Raw genomic sequence first — 19,737 nt, 5'->3', positions numbered from 1 at the left:
GGACTTAGGTTGGGTTTTTATCTTCCGCTTTTGATACAATTGCATAGTTTTAAAACCAGATTTGCAGAAATGAAAACCTAAAATAATGCACAAATAAATGTAAATCACAAACAAACAATCACAAAATGCAGCGATTTATGTTGCCATGAAAATTGTATGTAGTGGCTGCACCTGTGTAGTGAGCATCAGGTGATTGGGAGCCCTTGGGATGCGTGCCCAGATGCTCTCAACTGTCCGATGTTCACCGCACTTCATCGCTCACTGCAGAGGATATGGACTCTTTATGTTGTTTGACAAATTTCCTTATGTTCATGGTGAAATGAGATATACTTCACCATCATTGGATAAGAGGGTTACAAGCTTACAGCCATTGGTCCTCACTCACTCAGATTACAGAGAATACCTCATTACAATTCATGACAAATATATATAGGTACTATTTTACCAAAATTCCTATATAACCCTAAAAAAAATTCCCCAGAAGCTACTCTGTCATGGACTGCCAATTCGTCAAGACATATCAAAATAACATGCAAGGTGAGCCAATTCTTCTCCGCCCTCGGGCTTTTAATGGCTCTTTAGAATCAGCCTACAAACTCATGCGAAGGATGCTTTTGCTTCTCTTATTTATGATCTGCATTAATCATCAAACAAAATGTACTTTTGCTAAAAGAAAAAAAAAACTACTTTCAATTGAATCCAAAAACTCTTATTCTGCTTTGAATTGAATAAATAACACTTGTTTTTTAATGTAATTTTAGGAGTGTGTGAGCAGAGTGCTATTCTGGGGGAAGCTCACATATTACCCCCAAGGCAGAACTACAACTTGACAATCTAATCTCATGGTCCTTTGAAGGGAAAGAACCGTTCCATAAATAACCTAAAATACATAAAGCTTTCCCATATAATTTGCAGCTTAATATATGATCATGTGATGGTATAGTACTGAATTTTATGTTGTCTTTGAATAGCGAGACCTCCAATATGCTCCTGGGTTGAACCATCCATAAGCTTTCAGTATAAGCGACCCCGACAGTTGGGAGCACCACAATGGCAAGGTCGACCTTCTCCAGGTAGTAGCTTGTAGCGATAGTCATAAGCTAGTTCTTCTCCTACTGCAATCTGCCCATAAGAGACACTGGGGTCAGCATATAAAAAGTTGACCAAAAGAAAGTATAGGCTTCTGAGGGATACATCATCAAATTTCACATTAGTAACATTGCCCTTTGTCAGGTAAAAAAAGTTGTCCTATACAGTTGGACATGGACAATGAACCACTAACATTGGAAAATCCTCTTTCTGTGCAGCACACATGGATCTCCCAGGTTAGGTGGTCTTGACCAACTCAAATCATTACAGTGTGGGGAGCATGGGACCTTTCATTAGCCATGCCCCAAACCTAAAGCAGAATTTGTTCCTACAGATTATGCTCTGGAATACATGAATTCACAATGGTAGTTCAGTCTTGTCAAGTCACGTATACAAATTTCAGAAAGAAAATGCATCCATATTTCAAAAGGTAAAAAAGAACAGAGTTCATACATCACGACTTGCATAAAGACCAATATGTGCAAGCTGGCAATCCATGCTCTCCACTAGCACTTGGTAATTCACAAGGTTTGGCGAGCAACTACAACCAACATTCATTACACAGTAGATTAAAAAACTGTCAATATATCAAAGGCAGAAGTAGAAAGCATGTATGTAACGTGTCAGCTGGGGAAAAAAAATCTCCGGACAGGATTTGTGCACATAATGAACACCCAATATGATTCCACGATACTATATCATATCTTTTGAAAATGACACTTCCATGAGCAAGTTCCACATAGATGGACTACACCCCAAAACCTGATATCAAAAACATCTAATTCAGCCATTCAAGAGCAGAAACTCAAGAAAACTAAAATAACTGATTAGGAATCTTGGTTGTCCCAATATGTACCAACTCAGAATGTTAACTGGACAACTGTATGAATGTTCCAAACTGATTTGAAGGTAGACAATGCAGAAAGGAATAGATGGTGTGAGCAGGTTGGCAAGAAAGCATATTTACATTCAGCAGGGCAGCTTTAGCCAGTAGCTCATCACTTACCTGTGGTTGATGAACCGTGAAACATTCCCATATTTGGTAGCGTCAATCACGTAAGGGACAGCACCGTCAGTCAGTCCATTTAGGTCATTGATATGAGTATCAATGTCATACAAATAGCTGCAGCCTTCAGTGTCGTACCTGAGATTAAACAGGTTAGGTCAAAGATAAAGCAGTAGAAGTATTCGTTGGACAGCAGAATTCAACTGTGGCAAAGCATCTGAAACCTCTCGCCTCTCCTGTTTGCCTCTTGATCATTTAAAACCTCCCCAATGTACTCACACACAAATGTCCCCCACGAAATTGCTTCAGCCGCTCTTACAGCCCAACCCTGTGAATTAGCAGAAGAAATGAATCTAGGATTCATGAAAAGGCCAACAAAAAGTCATCAATTGTTACCTTGTTTTTTGTCTTGAAGACCTCCAATTTCATCTGAACCCCATTTTGCAAAACCCTATTCTGACAAGTTCTGTCGCAGCTGCACATCGAATTGCACTCATAGACTAGGTAACCCTCCTTTAAAGTTTAGCAAAACAAGAAAAGTTACCAAGTTTAGGGACCTTATTCTGCTATAAAATAAATATACAATACTTTGTATTTCATAAAGGACTGTTAACAATAAGATGCCGAGAATAGACTGTTCTACAAGCTTGTTACTTCTACACCAAACATGCAGAGAATTCAGAAGCCAATATTATTGTCTTACGTCTAACCCAGTAACCTGCTGGGCCTAAACAACATGACAACAGTCCAAAAGAAAATTCCAGATAGGATGGCTATGATCATCTGATCAGATTTTTACTAGAATATTTCAATAAAGGGACCCATTAAACAGGGGATAGTGCAGTACAAGACCATTTTGGAACATGTAGATTAAAAGCACAGAAAAGACCACAAAAATCATCAAAGGCCTTATTTCAAAAGGGGAACATACAAAATAATGAATTCAACAGTTGGTGAAACTTTAACAAATGTAGAATATGAAGTCACTGAAGGGGAAAATTCCGTCAAATTACCTCCAAAATGATATGGCCTTTTTCATTGTACGGAAATCTACCATGCATTGGTTTACCATAAATGTCCTCCGCATTTTCATAATCATTGTCAAAGAGGTATACATGATCACACATGTCAGGATAACATGATGAACTTGGGCAAGCACATCCCAGCTGTGAACTCTGTGCAGAAAAAAATGCAATATGTGTTATTGTTTGTTTATAACAAGACACACACACACACACACACACACACACACACACACACACACACACATGCTGAGGCATAAGACACTCGACCAATCAATAAGATCCATCTAGGAGAAAGCTTTGGACAAAGAGGTTTCACGCATTGACCATTGACAAGACTTCGCAAAAGCCATCAGAAGGGCTGTCATAGCCAACTCAAACTGTTCATCTGATGATCTTCACTCTTGAATGGCCACGTGAGAAATGCCCCTGCCTACATTAAACCTATATAGCACCTTGTATTGGATTTATCCACTTATCAATGACAGCCATAAAAATAAGAATCATTGCCACAACCATAATTTTCAAAACCTGAGCAGGCATTAAAACGAAAAAGGGTACAATATATTTCCCAATTTACTGCTGGTTGCTACAAAGAACGGGAATCCAACTGGGAAAAGTTCAGGTTCCCTGTTCCAGTATAACCCAGCTCAACAAACTGGCATTCTCTGGTTTGACCATGACCACATTAGAGGTCTATTAGGCTAAAGTTACCATGTGGGATTTACTAAATTGGAAAATCATTTAGATGCCACTTCAGCCACCCAACATGAGAAAACCAGTCATCAGGCTTTACCACATAGACCATCATACAGCAAAGAAATAGAAGAAAGCGTGGTACCTACAAAGGTACATCAAATACATCAGGCTTCTTTTTTCTTTTCTTCTAATAATTGGAAAAACTGAGGTGAAGGATTAAGTCAAAAGTCTGCAAAGCTCAGAAGGGAACCATTCAGTTCTGGACCAGATTTCCTAGGTCAAACCAATTGCTTTGTGGGCTACATGTCCAGTAAACTTGTCACATTAAAATGAAAATATCAAACTTAGCCACACATGTTCAGTGCTGGAAAATTCCACAATTCAAGCTAGACAACATAGATGAAACCCATAAAACAGAATACCTCCATATCAAGGCCAAGAGATGGATCAAGCAACCGCTCAGTGACATAGTTAAAGCTTTCCCAAGGCATGTGACAGCTAGCATTTTGTCCATCAGACTCTTCCTCTGCAATGTTGTGGACCAAACCCATAAGATCCTCATCCACTACGCAAGTTATTGGGACTGATTCCCTCCCAAAGCTAACATCTTCGCATAAGACTTTCACATTTTTCTTGGACTTTATATGCTGAGAATCAATTATGTAGTGGCACTCATCCATTTCCCACTCCTCACTGTTTAAAGAATCTACTGGTAGTATAAACGTGGGCTCCACAGAACTACTTGGGAGAGGCATCAAAGGTGATGAAAATTTGGATTTTGTGACTGGTTTACATCCTTTAGGACAGATAAACCCTTCTTGGTGCCACTGAACTTGAATATTAAGCTCGCTGCAGAGTTTGGCTGCTTTTAGATACAAACGTTCATGTAGTAATCCATACTTCTCCTCCAGTGTAGCTTGGAGGCTTACCCTGCAGCAAGTTGAGCGAGCAATAGAAAGAATCTCAGGGTTATGTGGCCGGGGCTTTGTTTTCTTAATCTCAGCAAACAAGATCTTGGAAACAATTGAGCACTGTGGCTCTGCCAATCTACTGAGACCCTCAGCTTCATTTACCTGAAGCTGCAATGTTGTTCCCCCATTGCTAAGTGACCTTGATGGCTGAATGTGTTTCTTCATACTCAAATTTCCCCGGTTCCTGATTCTATATGATGCTGCTCCGAGACCTTTCTTAAATCTAGGACGGCCAAGTCTCCCAGATTTTAGTTTATAAGCTTCAAAATGCATCCCTCTCTTGGGTGCACGTTGGTTTATAGAACTTGGATCCATATGAGCAGCTTGATGGTGGCGTCCTAGATCAGGTAGAAGATCAAACTTCAACCTGCAAAACCTACAAATGAACTTGCGGGCCCCACCTTGAATCTTGGAGTTATTCACCATGGCATCATCATTGACTAGTGTGGTCTTTGGGGAAGAAGCTTCACCTGCAGATAGGTTTTGATGTTCAGGAATGCTTGGCAGCCTGAAATCTACGGAATGCACAGAGAGGACATGTAACCATAACTGTTCAGAATTCAGAAAATGGCTACCACAAGGTATACACAGGGAAAGTATGCACTGCTCTTGGAATTGCACCCCATGTCTCTCTCTCACATGGCTCTCAAGAACTTTCCTATTTGTAAATGAATTCATGCATATTGCACAGGCGTACCCTCTGAACAATAATTCTGCTTCTTTCTTGTGAGCATCCATCCAATGGGCTCCAAGCGCTTCCCCATCAGAAAATTCCTCAGTACAGATCTTGCACTTTACAGACCTCGTGTTGTGGACATTCACATGGACCAAAGGCTTCAGAACAACTTGCTCTGCAAGTGAAGGAGAAACTGGCTTTTCATTCACATTAAAGCTCCAGAGCTTCCCGAGCTTCTCCTTTTCGCGGAAAACTAATTTCAACAGGAATTCACTGACATCTAAATCTTTAGAAGCTTCTAATAACATCCACTGGAGTTGAGCCTCCTTAGGAACTGGGTTTCGGCGGGATGAGACCTTCTTGATGTAACCATAAAGAAGCTCACATGCTTGGTGCAAATGTAATTTTTGCTCCTGGGAACTGCAATTCCGCAGAAGGTCAATAAACACTTCCTTTGATATTATTCTGCTCTTACCATTCCTTGCACGTTTGAGAAAGCCTGGTTTGTGTTTTTCACAATACAACGAATGCAGCTTTACGCGTTCAAGACAAGGATCTTTGCTATTTATGTGGTATGATCCTATGCACTGCAGCAACTCCGTTCCATTGCAGTCTTTAATGGGATGCCCAGATTTCTCATTTATGATCTTTTTCCCATCAACGGATTCTCCCTCCATGACGGAGACTGCATTATTTGTTATAATATTTTGATATGTTAAAATTATTTCTTTGCCAAGTGCAGCTTCTGAACCAGGAATCTTCTCCGTGTGCTCACTCTCCTGCTTATTCCCCAATGTAGTCGGACTTTCAATATTCACCAAATATTGACTATTCTGAAGTTCATGTTTCTTGCAAAATGGGGAGCCATATCGAGACCGATGCTTACATTTTGTACCATGAGTAGTGGTGCCTTCACACATTGGCGCATTAATAAGAGGAGAATATTCCTCCTTTGCAGCTTTAGCCAGAGAATGAGAGGCCAAGTGCACACAACAGTAAACCCCGCCATCACTTGCCCACCTCCCACACTGCCTTCCCTTAGCTTCAATAAAAGCCAGGCACTGGTGGTATTTTTTTCCAGGTTCCAACATTTTCTTAGCACTCACTCCATCAAAAGTTGTCTCTTCCACTTCTGCTGCACTGATGACTTCAGGATTTCCAGCTTCAACAACAATCTTTTCCCATCTGTCTGCCATGCTACCATCATGATCTGTTGGGACAGTTCCCTCAGTAAATGCCCCATCTTTGGAACTCTTTGGCTCCAATGTTACAGTATTTCGAAAGCCCTGGCTATTGAAAAATGCAGCATCAATCTCAACGGCGTTACCCTGAAGGTGGGCACCATGCGAAGCCGCAACATGCACTTGGGAAGCATGAATATCTGCACGACGGACTTCAAGCTTGGGCCTTTTCCTGCTGCTTTGGGGACCCACTGTTGCACAATCATCGCTGTTTTGCTGTTCTGTGTCTCCACCACTAGCCATGGGGTGTGAAGTTGAGAACCACTTAGTGACTTCCTGCTTCCAAGTTTTCCACTCAGAACCCAACTCAGGCTGCACAGGTGCATTCCAAAGCTCTCCAACATCGTTCCATGATACAGACTCCACTAGTTCCTGGGTCAGATGAAAAAGAGGGGGGGGGGGGGGGAACCCATCAACCATGGATGTGAATAGGAATAAAGTAAATTTAATGATAAGCTAAAAACGAACAGAAAGTGTATTCAAGCTGGTGGCTAGGCTGGGAAGAAAATCTTGTGATATCAACAACCTATATCATGACTAGGGTTGGATATTAAAGTCTCATGCATATTTTTTGCTTTTTCTGGCTACACTATGTTCCATTAACAAAAAGAAAAAGTTAAGCTTCAGCCATGAAGAGGAAGGGATTGAAGTCTCTTGAATATTTGACTTCTTCCGGCTACACTATGATCCATTAACAAAAAGGAAAAAGTTAAGCATCAGCAATGAAAAGGAAGAGATATAGAAACATTTGTATAAACTGGACAGACTACCTTACAAAAGACAATAAAGAGAGTATTATACCTTGGACTTCTACCATGGTGATTTCCCAAGAAAAATTAACGTAGATTTGAATAAATGGATGTTAAAGAAAAAGTATAAGGAAATAAACTAGCCATGCTTACTAAAAACTGTCTTCTGTGCTCTAGGCAAAATATATCTTCTAATTGCTACTGTAAGTAGTTAATTATATCTTTATTTCTTCTTCTTTTAAAAGGTAAGAAATAGTAGCAAATTATATCTTATTAATTAAAATGTTAGTGTTCCAGAGGATTAGTGGCATACATGATGGGGCTGCAACTAGCTTGACATTTTTTTTTTGGTTGGGGTGGGTGGGAGAGGGAGATAAGGTCAATGATTAAAAATAAAGTGGAGCTTGGAAATACCATCAAGAAACAAAAGCCTTCTATGGTAGGTCCTTACTGGTGTCCGGACCACTTTAAGGTCCAACCACAGAACCACTGAATCCAAGTTAACGAGAAATTTGATAAGGTGTGGCTACATTAGTATCATGGTATGAGCATTCCACAGGTGTAGCATTCAACGTGCACTTCCAAACATGTGGTCTTCTTCAAACTGTCAGCTTTCTACAAGGAGAAAAATCTTGCCAATGCTAGTTCAAGTATGGATGTCAAGAGAATTTGAATCTGACAGTTTCAGTAGGATTAGTATGCAGAAGACCAGATTGAACTTGGTGCTGCCACGATGACAATAGGCTAAGGGAAAATATAGTAACATGTTTATCCAATTTGTTACTAGATATTAGAGGGTAAAGCAATAGGAAACATTATCAAAATACCCATCATGATATATTAGAATTCATGTGAATCACATACTATCTGATTGGGGTAACAGTTGGATTCCTGACCTAGTGTAAAAAGATGGTCGGATAACAGCCACTCAATAACCATTCATTCTGAAGGGAGGGCTGGAAAACAAGACTAAGAACTAAATAATTTCTAGTAGAGGTTTTAGCACCTTCAAAGTTTTAAGTCAGAATCAAGATTAATGGTCCATCTCTTGACTATGTTCCTGATACTGTCACATACCCATATTCATTGTAAATTTCATTATTTCAAGTAGGATACTTAAAATTGCCACGACTGTTTCTAGCAACATGAGTTCTCATTAGCAAACCTTCAAGAATCTGGAAGGGAGCTATAAATCATATATTATATCTTAGACAGAAATTTTGTACAAGAGAGCATGGATATTTTTCTTACATCAAGGAACACTCCCTATATTTTTAATAGGTGTCTGTAGGAAAATGGAATAAGTACCTCCTTAAGTGTCTCGACAGATTCAGCACTGTGTGCATCCCTACAACGATCTGCCCAAGAGTCAAAAGAATGTTGTAACCAACTTGGATCTATAAAGTGTTGCAATATCATCTGCATGAGCAATAAATTGCAGTACTCCATCAGTAGAACAGAATTAATGGTCTAAATACAGATGTGATTGGAGATTGTAGTTTGACAAAATGAGAGCATATACACAAGAAACAAAAATTGAATTTACTTCAAATTCTCGGGACATATAGGTCGGTGAGTTGAGCTGTGGACTCCTAATGGGTTAATAATCACTTTGGTTTCCTAGATATGCAACTAATAGTTGAAGTTAAGTGAAAGGGTTTTTTTCCCAAAGAGTCATCCAGCCCCTCATAAGTATAAAGAACAACTTGATGGCCTAGATTCTAGGGAACAAGCTCTAATTTGACATGAGTCACAAGAAAATGGAGAAGTGGAGCCCATTTAAGAAGGTATGGAAACCACAAGACAGCATTTTGGATCTTGTTTTGTATCATACAGTTATATTAGGGTTATATTAGGGTTGTTAGATACTAATTATTTTTTCAAAAAAGATCTATTAGTTATAGAATCAATGGCAATACAATGTTTTGGGAAAGTATCCCAATGTTGGGGTTAGTCTTTTGGGTGAACTTCAGGTCAAGTCAAATAGAGTTGTTCATTAGTGGCACTACTTGTTTGGGTCAATTAGGATTTGAATGGACATTCAGGAATGAGTGCAGGATTTGGTCTCAAGGTGAGGAAGAAGTGAATAATTTGTTTTTTAAGGCAGCCAACCATAGTTTGGAGAATGATTACTTTGCCAGTGTGTTGGAGTATATGGGGGGAGTAAAGCAAGAATTTTTAAAGCTAATTCCAGTGCACAAAGTGATCAGCAAAGTGAAGAAAATGGTTTCTTTTGGTTGACTATAGTTGCAGACTTCAGGAGACAGTAGTCATGTGTGACATGGAATGATTTTTTCCAGGGGGCTGGGATTGCTTCTTTTTTTTTTTTTTTGGGTAGTGGGTCACATAGTTATCAAGGCGTCGCCTAGGCATCCAGGTGGCTCAGCCTGGACTGGTGCCTTGGTCGCCTAGGAGATTCCTTGGCGCTTCCTGACGTTGCCTTGAATTCCCCCCCTCAACCGCCTTGGCTCACCTAGACGCCATGAGCCCATGACAACTATGGTGGGTCCTCAAATGTTGGTAGCATGCACCCTTGTAAAGGATTTTCTTTTTGGTAACCAATATTAATACAAAATTTTACCTTTCTTGAAGGGAAAAAGAATAAAAAGTAAAGAGATTTAATATCAAACCCCATTTCAAGACCATGAAGTCCGAGTTGTTCAAATGATCATACAGAGATCAAAGGCAAAGAAATTCTACATCGATTCCATGAAATCAAAGCTGTGAAAAGAAATGTAAAAATCTCTCTTTGGGTTCCTTGATTCATTCCACCAGGAAAAAGAAGTGTTATCTGATCTTATGAGATGAATGACTCAACACCCCCGAAGTAAAAAGAACCAGAACTAGAAGAAGATCAGTAATCTCTAACTATATGCAAGAATAGTCTTAAATACCTAGGAATGTAAGAGAATCACAGCTAAATTGCAGATACCATAGAAATATATGCAACATTGTTTCTCTGATAAATCCTACAATGATGATTCCTCTATAGATTACATCAAGAAGTCGTTCATTTGTTTCAAATCCTACAATTTAACAATGGAAAATATGGGTAACAGAAAGCTCTGTAACCGACAATTAAATAGGAACACAGAGAAAAGCACTAGCAAACAGCATGGGCAGGAATTTACACTCTGAAGCTTCAAGAGCATCCTTCCAAGATCTGGATAAACTTTGCATTGGGAAGCCTCCATAGCAAATTCCTTCCAGGCTGTCACCTTTCGAGCACTCTCTATTACAGCCTATTCTAGTGTAGGCAAAAAGTAAGAAAAACATGCAAGGAAGATAAACCAAATAAGAAAGACGGCAAAGACAAAGAAAACTAAATATAAATTGATACCTCAGGATGCAATTGGTCACTAACATTCAGCATGGCAATTGCAAGTTTTTGCATGATAAAATGGTGTGGGATGGTCAAATCTTTGACCATTTCTACCCCAATGTGACGCGTCCTATGGGCAATTGGCTCTGGAAACTCATGGATGGAACAAACAAGTAGTGTATCTACCCAGGAATGATTCCTAGTTAGGGGAAAAAACACCAAGGAGTACTCCTTCCTTTCATGTGTAGGCTTTGCTTTCAGAGTTGATAGAGGCCAATCAGCCCTTGCACATCTGATTCCTGCCTGCCACTTTCCTCTCCACTATACTTGAAAGAAAAGGAACAATTAAAACTGGATTAGAAGTTAGAACAAAGGCATGGTGTAATATTGATACCATAAACAGATTGTTTTATTTCTTTATTTGTGCTAGTAAAGATAAAATTGTATTAAGTGTAAAAAGAAAGGGCCAACATCAATTTGCAAGATATTTCCATGAACCAGGAAGACCTAAGATCACAACAGCATATTTAAGAAAGCTACAAAGTAGGGCCTCCTACTAGCAGGAGAACAAAAATTGGGGGGGGGGGGCAAAAAAAGGAAGAAAAAAGCTCTGGTCACTTTCAATCATAAATCTGGTATCCCGGATTTCCAGCAAAAAGTTCAATAGATTGGATTCGGTAATTGGCAAGGCCTATAAAAATAGGATGGAGGAAACTAGGGTGTACACCCTTGGGCAGATAACAATAAGAGTTGCTTTCAACCCATTTTCTGCCCAATTCACCAGCTTTTTGAACTGTCCAAAAGAATCAAATATGGCACATGGTTACAGCCTTTAGAAAACTTTAGAATATGAAATCTCTCAGGTGGAACCCTCAAATTGAGATACAAGTGTACAATGTAGTTTCGGGGTTATGGAAAGACCATCTTCATGGTCTTGACAGCCCTCAGATTTCCTCTATGGGGCTTCATGGATGCATTTCAAACCAAAAACCAGAGACACATTGTACCATAATACATCATGAACCATAAAACCATCAACTCTATATGGGAGTAAAGTTCGACAATAGAACGTGTTTATCAAAAGAAAAGATCTGGAAGGAAAACCAGATAACAGCAATGGATACCTTCACCCATAATGCTACGGTCCCATCTTGATCTGCCCATTCAACCTCTGGAAGATGAGATTCTCCTTCCAAATTTCTACTTGGTATTGCATCTTCAGTTTTATCTGCAATCAGATTGAACTTCTCAGAGACTGTGCAAGGTTTTGGCCTTTTTTTGTGCTCATTAATATTACCACATTGAGAATCATGGAAATTAAAAGGCCCTTGACCCTCAAAATCTGAAACTCCACTGCGAACACCTTCTGAAGCATGTAAATGGATTATTTTCCCTGCATCTACACTCGTCCCTTCAGCACTTGGCATAGAGGCATCCACTACACATGTACCGTCTAATACTTTAACTTGTTTTCCCTGTTCAAGGGAGCTGGGTTCTCCACCATAAAGAAGAGCTGTCCCTGGACTCCTTTGAGGGCAGCAGGATTCTCCAACATATTGGACATCCGAACATGATAGCACTTCCATAACTCCACAAGATTCACAATGATATAAGATGTATAAAAATTAAATAATGCTATGCTCCTTTACAATAATTCCAACAATAGTGTTCATTATAATATATCTTCCCCTGCCATCAGCTGTACCTACAAAGATCACCTGAATGGAAAAGTCAGATCAAGGATTAATATGCAAAATTTGATGAAAATCATGAAATACAACTGAAGCTGAGATACATTCTCAAAACAAACTTTGTTTGTAATTGAAAGCACAAGGCTCCTTTCATTAGAATGCCAACATCAATCATAATGTAAAAGCACAAGAAAAATAATATTAGCTTCAGATAAGGATCACGTATAGATATTCTATTGGTGCTACCCTCCTATAAATTATCTGATGAAATTTCAAAGTAAGGTTGGCATGCATCTGTTTAAACCAAGGACCCGGATCCAACACATTCCTATACCATCATCCTATTCCAATAGAAAGGATGTCTTCACTTCCTCACCCGTTCACCTTTCAGGTCTAAGGGAAGAAGAAGAAAAGTAGGAGCAAATAAACACCCATCTTTTTTACCAAATACCAAGTAATGCAAGACACAAAAGACACACTCTCATACCACTAGAAGAAAATGTGGTGTCTAATTATGGAGAGCTGACCTAAAACAGCCTAAGGATTAGAAACTGGTCATGTGCTATGAACCACTGAAAGTAACAGAATCATAACAAGGACAATGATCACCAATGATCTAAAGACCAAAAGCCCAACAAAAGCATGCTAAACAGTCTCAAGTATCATCATAGTATGTACAACCAGAGATGGAATATCTCCCAAAGGCAATAGCTAGCAAGATGTCTGTGGAAGGAGATGCTACTAGTATCTATGTGTAAAGAGATCTCCCAACAAAGATTGACATAGTTTGATGTCCATGAACATCCAGTCTAATATATTCTTTTGGACTTTCAGAATATGTATAGAAAATATTTAAGTCAACCCCCTCTGAGTTCATCCATGATCTTTGGAGCCTTGGAATCTTTCAATCAAAATAAGTGCCAAAAAGATTCATCTAATGGAACAAAAATATGTTTCCTTGAGAGGAACAATATCACTGATCAGATACACAGCGACAGACCTTCTGGTCTTGCATTTTGTTTGAGTTTGAAGCCCATGTGAGAACTATCAATTAGGACACAATGTGTAAACCCAAGCAGAAAGGGTCTTGTGTATTAGTAGATTGCAACAGGGGAATTTAACATTACTCACTACATGAATGATGAATGTATATTTCTTGGGGAAACTCAAAGCTTAAAAGCCACATTTGTAAACTTTCTGGTTGACTATTCCTTTTTAAACCCTTGCAAGAGTAACAAAATAAGAATTTGTCAAAATCAGAGAAAAAAAACAAAGAAATGCAAGTCAATTGGGACAAATGTGTAAACCGAAGTACAAAGGATCTTGGGTCTCTTATTAGAATGCAAAAGTCGAACTTCAGCCCCTCTAAATTATGATGCCTGTGAGTAGGAAGCAGAAATAAGGTCAATGCCTGCAAAGAGCACCCGTTTACAGGAAGAATTTTATCTCTTCCGTGAATGCCTAATGTACAAGGATGACGAACAGTATCTGAACCACCTATCAGACCAACCAAACCAGTAGGCTTTCTTTCTGAAGTATCCTCCTAGGGCCCTTGCCAATGCCTCCACTATGTTGTGCGTCACGCTATTGATGGAAGGGTGGGAGCGGTTTCGCTACCGTGACCGAACCAAATGCAGGATATGTATGCCTATCCAGGATACCATAGACATGAGGAGGACCAGATCTACACATTGGGATACAATAATTGACATGGTTGAGTGTATATCCACATATTACAATGTAAGAGACTGGTTTCAGGTTGCCAGATCATTCTCTTCTTGCAAGCGTGGTTTTTGGTCACCCCTCATGGAAAACACTATCATGCACAGCTTTGATGGGTGCAAGTAGGAAAACCAAGCCCTTGGATGTTTATGGAGAGTTTAGGCGCAATTGATGGATTTATATCATATTTTTGGGTGCTCCATGGAGATACATAAGCAAGGGCAACTAGATTATATCATGAGTTTAGGCGCTCCATGCAGATAGGCAAGCAAGGGCAACTATATTTATATCATACTTTAGCCCACATCCTTTAAAAAGACAAGAATAAAATTATAGTGAGAGATTACTGTCCAATTAAGAGAATAGAAAATGAGATATTGGTACCAAAAAGCAGGCAGATTATTCCATAATCATAGATATAACATGACAATGTTCAACCCTAAATGAAGAATGCCTCAGGACCACATGATTGGGCAGGCCATCCTGAAAAGGGTTCATCAGTTGACAACCGGATGAGATATTAATGTTGGAAAGGATTCACCAGTCTTGACATCCAGATGAGATATTAATAGGAAGCAAGACACCTTACCTCTCTAATACAACAACTGAGCAAGCAAGGACTCCAACAACAACAAACTCAGCTTTATCCCAACTTAATGGTGTCAGATGCATGGGTCCATACCAAAGAAAAAAAAAAGGTGCGTGAAGGAGAAGATGAGAGTAGATAGATAACAATTAGAAGAAAAAGGAACAACCCAACAAGACAAGAGAATCTCAGCTAAATGGGGTCAGCTACATGGATCCTTGCCCTCCAATAGGCTCTATCCACTATGCATGTCATTCCTCACCACTTCTCTTATGGTCATTTTAGGCCGCCCCTAGCTCCCTTAGCTCCTTTAGTCTAAATCAAATCACTCCTTATTAGGGCAACCTCAGGCCTCCTTTGAACATAGCTATACCATCTCAAACGACTTTTTGTCACGGAGGTTCTCATTGATCAGGGAAACTCTCAAATCAGCTCTCATATTCCTTACTTTATCTTTCTTAGTTTTTCCACTCATCCATCTTAACATCCTCATCTGAGCTACACATAACTTCTTTATATAACACTTCTTAACTGCCCAACATTCCGCCCCATATATCCTTGCTTGGGCAAGTACCAAGCAAGGACTCCATCCTGTTTAATTAAAAGCAAATATATGGCCAGACCTAACTCCTCCAATGTGACTCTTGAATTGCCGGTTATGGTAGATTGGCTGCTAGCTAAACTTAGCAAACACTGCAAAGAGAATAATGAATATAAGAAAGGCAACAAGTGAAGGTCACTCAAATGCTTAACCAATGAGATGGGACCATCAAGCAGAAAATCTGGACACAATCATGGTTTAAAGTATCTCCGATACCGATATGATACCCTCCGATACGTATCTTAAATTTAGCCGATCGATACGATACATGGAATTTTTAAAATCCTTTCATATCTATATATATATCCTACGATACATACCGATATGCACCAATACACTATCGATACGTACTAATACTCTATGGAAAATATAAAATCGAGGTGAAATATACATTTTGGTATGTATTAGTAAATATCGGTGAGTATTTGTATGTATTGTTTGGTACGTATCGATGAGTATCAGTACATATTGGTATGTATCGATCAGTACGTATCGGTGAGTATCGGTACGTATCGGTATGTACCGATACGGTGCGCTACTGTCATATAATGGCCAAGATGGGTATTTTTTCAGAAAACATTATTTTTTGAGGGTTTTTCTTCCAAAGTTGCTGCCAGCCACATTTCTCTCTAACTAAAGTGGAAATCAAGGTTGGGAACAAGGATTTTACATTTATGGGACAACTGCAAACCTTGAATTCTTAGTGCGATACCCTCAATTTAGTGCTTATACATAATACATGTTATCTATAGCTTTTTTTAACAAATATTGTATGCAAAAGTGTTTAGAAAGGTGTTTCATATCCATTTATATGCGTATTTTTAGCGTATCTTAGTGTATCTCCGATACGATACGATACCCTCCTATACGAATCTTAATTTTGGTCGACCGATACGACGACCGATACCGATACTTTAATCCTTGGACACGATACAGGCATGCTTTCTTGTTTGTTCTCAGCACATAAAAGGGATAACAGATCCTGAATCCTTTAACCTTTTCTCCTCCTGGCGACTATGCAAGGTCCTTAACATCACCTTTTCAATCTAAAGTACCATGTGTTTCTCGTAGCAGGTACATATATGCACCCATATAAAGCCATGGATCAAAATTGTGCTCAACGCCTTCAGCAAAACAAACTGTAAGCTTGGATATGTAGAATGGTAGCATGACAATGACTACTACTTGATTCTATTGGAAGCATAACATGTATTACAATTTACCAACTTGATTCTAGATTGAAGCAACAATAACCTGTAAATACAACTTGGCAGGAAAAGCAATCAGCAGTCCTAGTAAACTTCATGAGTTGAACATAGTGAAGTAAAAGCCATAGGAGCAAGTCCAAATTGCAAGATGTACTATGAAACAAAAGATTTATATTTTGAAGTCCATCACAAGTTGAAGTGTGCAAGTGCTGTACACTGTTGCATATAGGCAGGAAGGACCATTTCCACAAAAAACATTCTTTTTAACTGAATATGAAAATATACTTATTCAAAGTATAAATATTCATACGGAGATTTAACTGAATATTATAACATACTTATTCGAAGTACAAATATCCGTATGGAAAAGGAGATTATGGGATTCTTTGTTTTATATATATATATATATATATATTTCTTTTTAAGTCTATGATTGAAATCACACCCTCCTAGTAGACTATGGTCTGTGAAATCAGGTTGTGGGGATTGGAGATTTCATCTCAATTGGAAATTACCATACATGTTGTACAACTGACCAAAATAAAAGGGGCGTAACCAGTGCACGTCTGCACGAGGCTCCAACCACTGCAGGGCTAGGGAGGGTCATAATGTAAGCAGCCTTACCCCTGCTTCACGGAGAGACTGTTTCTTGATACAACTGATCAAAATGGATAGTATTTATTATCTAGATATATATATATATATATTATATAGAATATGAATAGTATTATTATCTTGAACAAACTACTTGCACCAAGAGGGGAAAGAACTAATATAAGAGAAGGAAAGATATATCCGAATTTATAGACAAAATAAAAACATAGCAGCATGGTTTTTGTTGTTAAACACATTTAAGTATTAAACCATCTAAATTTTCGCTAAATTCTATCAATTAATCCTAAGTTCTTTTTCTTTCCCTTTTAGGATATCAATTAGAGCTGTCGAAATTGTCCATATTTAGGGATAAACAACCAGTCTAATAACCATGGGAACCAAATAATAGATAAATCGATGCATGTCAGCATATTATGGAATCTCAATAAATGATGGACCCCCTGCACCCAACCATTTGTATGGGTTCATCTCACAAATCTCACAAGTCACAACCATCCAAATAAAACTCATCTAAAAAAAAAAAAATGGAGAACTTATTGAAATTATCCTTGCCCTCCACTTACATCCATCGTCATTATCCAGATCTCCTAAACTAGAACCATAAATCTCATAACTATTATAGTCGTTTAATTCTTCAAGAAACAGATCCTTCTCTTTTTTTTCCTGTCCAGTCATGAATGGAATAATCACTCCACATGTGCGTTCTCACCACTATTCTCTACTACCCAGATCTCAGACACCGATCTACAACCTCTGTGTTGCGGTGATCATGACCTAAAAGGATTCCAACCTAAAACCTCTAAACAAAAAATTAGGCAGGAAACAACATCCAGAAACCCACATTGATTATTGATCACAGTTAAATTTAAGAGGTACAGAGATCATCATCATCATCAACAACAACAACAACAACATGTAAAACACATCCAAGCCCAAATTCAAATGTTACATCCCTATCCCCCTAGAGAGATATAAACAAAAGAAATAGAAACAGTAATAGAATTGAATTAGAACTGGGGTAACCCAAAACCAAAATCATTAATAAAATAAAAAACTCATATGAAAAAACACGATCAAAAACCCAAAATCTCTAATTGAGTGATTAACTCATCCAATCAAACAAGGGTTCGTGTTCGTCCTTATTTATTTATTTATTTTTTTCTAGTTAACATAAATTGTTATTATTTGCTCCTTTCTTTATTGTTGAGACTCGAGATAAAGATACATAAACAAGACAATACATACAAGGAGGTTACATGCAAGAATGTTGAGAAATAAGGCTAAATGTACCTTTAAAGGGGAGCAGGAGATTTGATTCCTGAGATGAACATCTCTCCCAATCTCCTTTATCCATGGACGTTTGGAGGTGGGGGTGAAATTGAAATTGGCGATTTTATACTAAGATATTCAGGTATGACTCTTATGTGTCTGTCATGAAAAATACTGGAACAGGCTATAGCAGAAGGGGCAGAGGGCGACCATGATGGGGGTCCAACATGGGTGCCTATGTATGAGTAGCCTAATAAGAGATCTTAACAAATTGTGGTTGTTTTCTTTTGAGTGATGTGAATCTACAGGTCTCTCTCACCCCTTCGCCCTTTTCTTATTTTCTCTGGCCCCCCTGAGTTAATCTCCTAGGTTCTAGGCTCAAAACTAGTGGGCAATTCGGCCATCAAGTACGTCTCCACCATCCATGGTTCAACCAAAAAAAGAAACAATTTTCTACCGGACTCCACCATAAATTGACCAACCCAAGTCCTACTAGATTCCCAGTCCTCGCAGTTCCTTCCCTCTCTCTCTCTCTCTCTCTCTCTCCAGCTACCCCCACCCATCTCTGTTCAGATAACATATATTAAGGTATGTTAATGGATGACAGCCCTTGGGAGTACGGAGCCAGTGGAGTGTCATTTCATTGTAGATTTATAATACCCTTGACCCAAAGGTTTTTAAAGAGATAATCAGGGTCCTGTCAATTTCAAACGATTGTGATTGGTGGATTTCTTCCGCAGATCCATTCTTTTATATCGATCTATTATTGGTTTAAAAAACGGGGAATGGCTCATACCAAGAAGTAGGGTTGCCAATTGAACGGTTCGATACGATTTTGGTCAGGTTGAATCGATCTTGGTCTAGGAGTGAGGGTGACCAAAACCAATCCGTTAAGAAATTTCGATTTTTAATCGATTTCGATTTTGGTTCAGTTTGATTTCGAATTATTTTGGTTTTTCGATATCAGGTTAATACTTGTTTAGATCGGTTTATTATTGGACTTGAACCATAATAAATCTTACATTCATAACTTATAGTGACAAGATTTATCGAAAAATACACTTTAAATTTATGATTAAATCATGGTTTATCATTGTAAGGGAAAGATAACTAATATTGAAACCAATGGATAACAAATTACTAAGAAAATAATTAATATTGAAATCATAAAATGAACCCTATTATCCAATCATTCATTTAACTATCCAACTAGTTTTCTATAGTGAACAAAGAAATCAATAGAAGCATTATTATAATTTACAAATCAATT

At 38.5% G+C, this 19,737-nt stretch overlaps 1 protein-coding gene across 5 annotated transcripts; it reads right to left on the bottom strand.

Moving 5' to 3' along the window:
• Window positions 1-693: 693 nt before the first annotated feature.
• LOC122084531 (histone-lysine N-methyltransferase SUVR5-like) lies at window positions 694-18,971 on the bottom strand. Of its 5 annotated transcripts, none has more exons than XM_042652838.1 (13): window positions 18,489-18,967; window positions 12,073-12,493; window positions 11,900-12,003; window positions 10,794-11,096; window positions 10,585-10,695; window positions 8,762-8,872; window positions 4,239-7,076; window positions 3,109-3,270; window positions 2,492-2,608; window positions 2,320-2,423; window positions 2,096-2,233; window positions 1,543-1,630; window positions 694-1,122 (listed from the first exon to the last, which is right to left on the bottom strand). In XM_042652838.1, the coding sequence occupies exons 2-13, from the start codon at window positions 12,359-12,361 to the stop codon at window positions 1,015-1,017; spliced, it is 4,473 nt and encodes a 1,490-aa protein (XP_042508772.1). In that variant the 5' UTR covers window positions 12,362-12,493; window positions 18,489-18,967; the 3' UTR covers window positions 694-1,014. The 5 variants fall into 5 exon arrangements, 4 of the variants coding, with proteins under 4 accessions (XP_042508772.1, XP_042508773.1, XP_042508774.1 ...); XM_042652839.1 differs by having other exon boundaries at window positions 12,109-12,493; XM_042652840.1 differs by having other exon boundaries at window positions 12,139-12,493.
• Between the last annotated feature and the right edge of the window lie 766 nt (window positions 18,972-19,737).

The sequence above is a fragment of the Macadamia integrifolia genome, chromosome 7, assembly GCF_013358625.1.
Source record: "Macadamia integrifolia cultivar HAES 741 chromosome 7, SCU_Mint_v3, whole genome shotgun sequence".
In the NCBI taxonomy this organism is placed as follows: Eukaryota; Viridiplantae; Streptophyta; class Magnoliopsida; order Proteales; family Proteaceae; genus Macadamia; species Macadamia integrifolia.
This window is presented reverse-complemented; position numbering and strand designations above follow the sequence as displayed.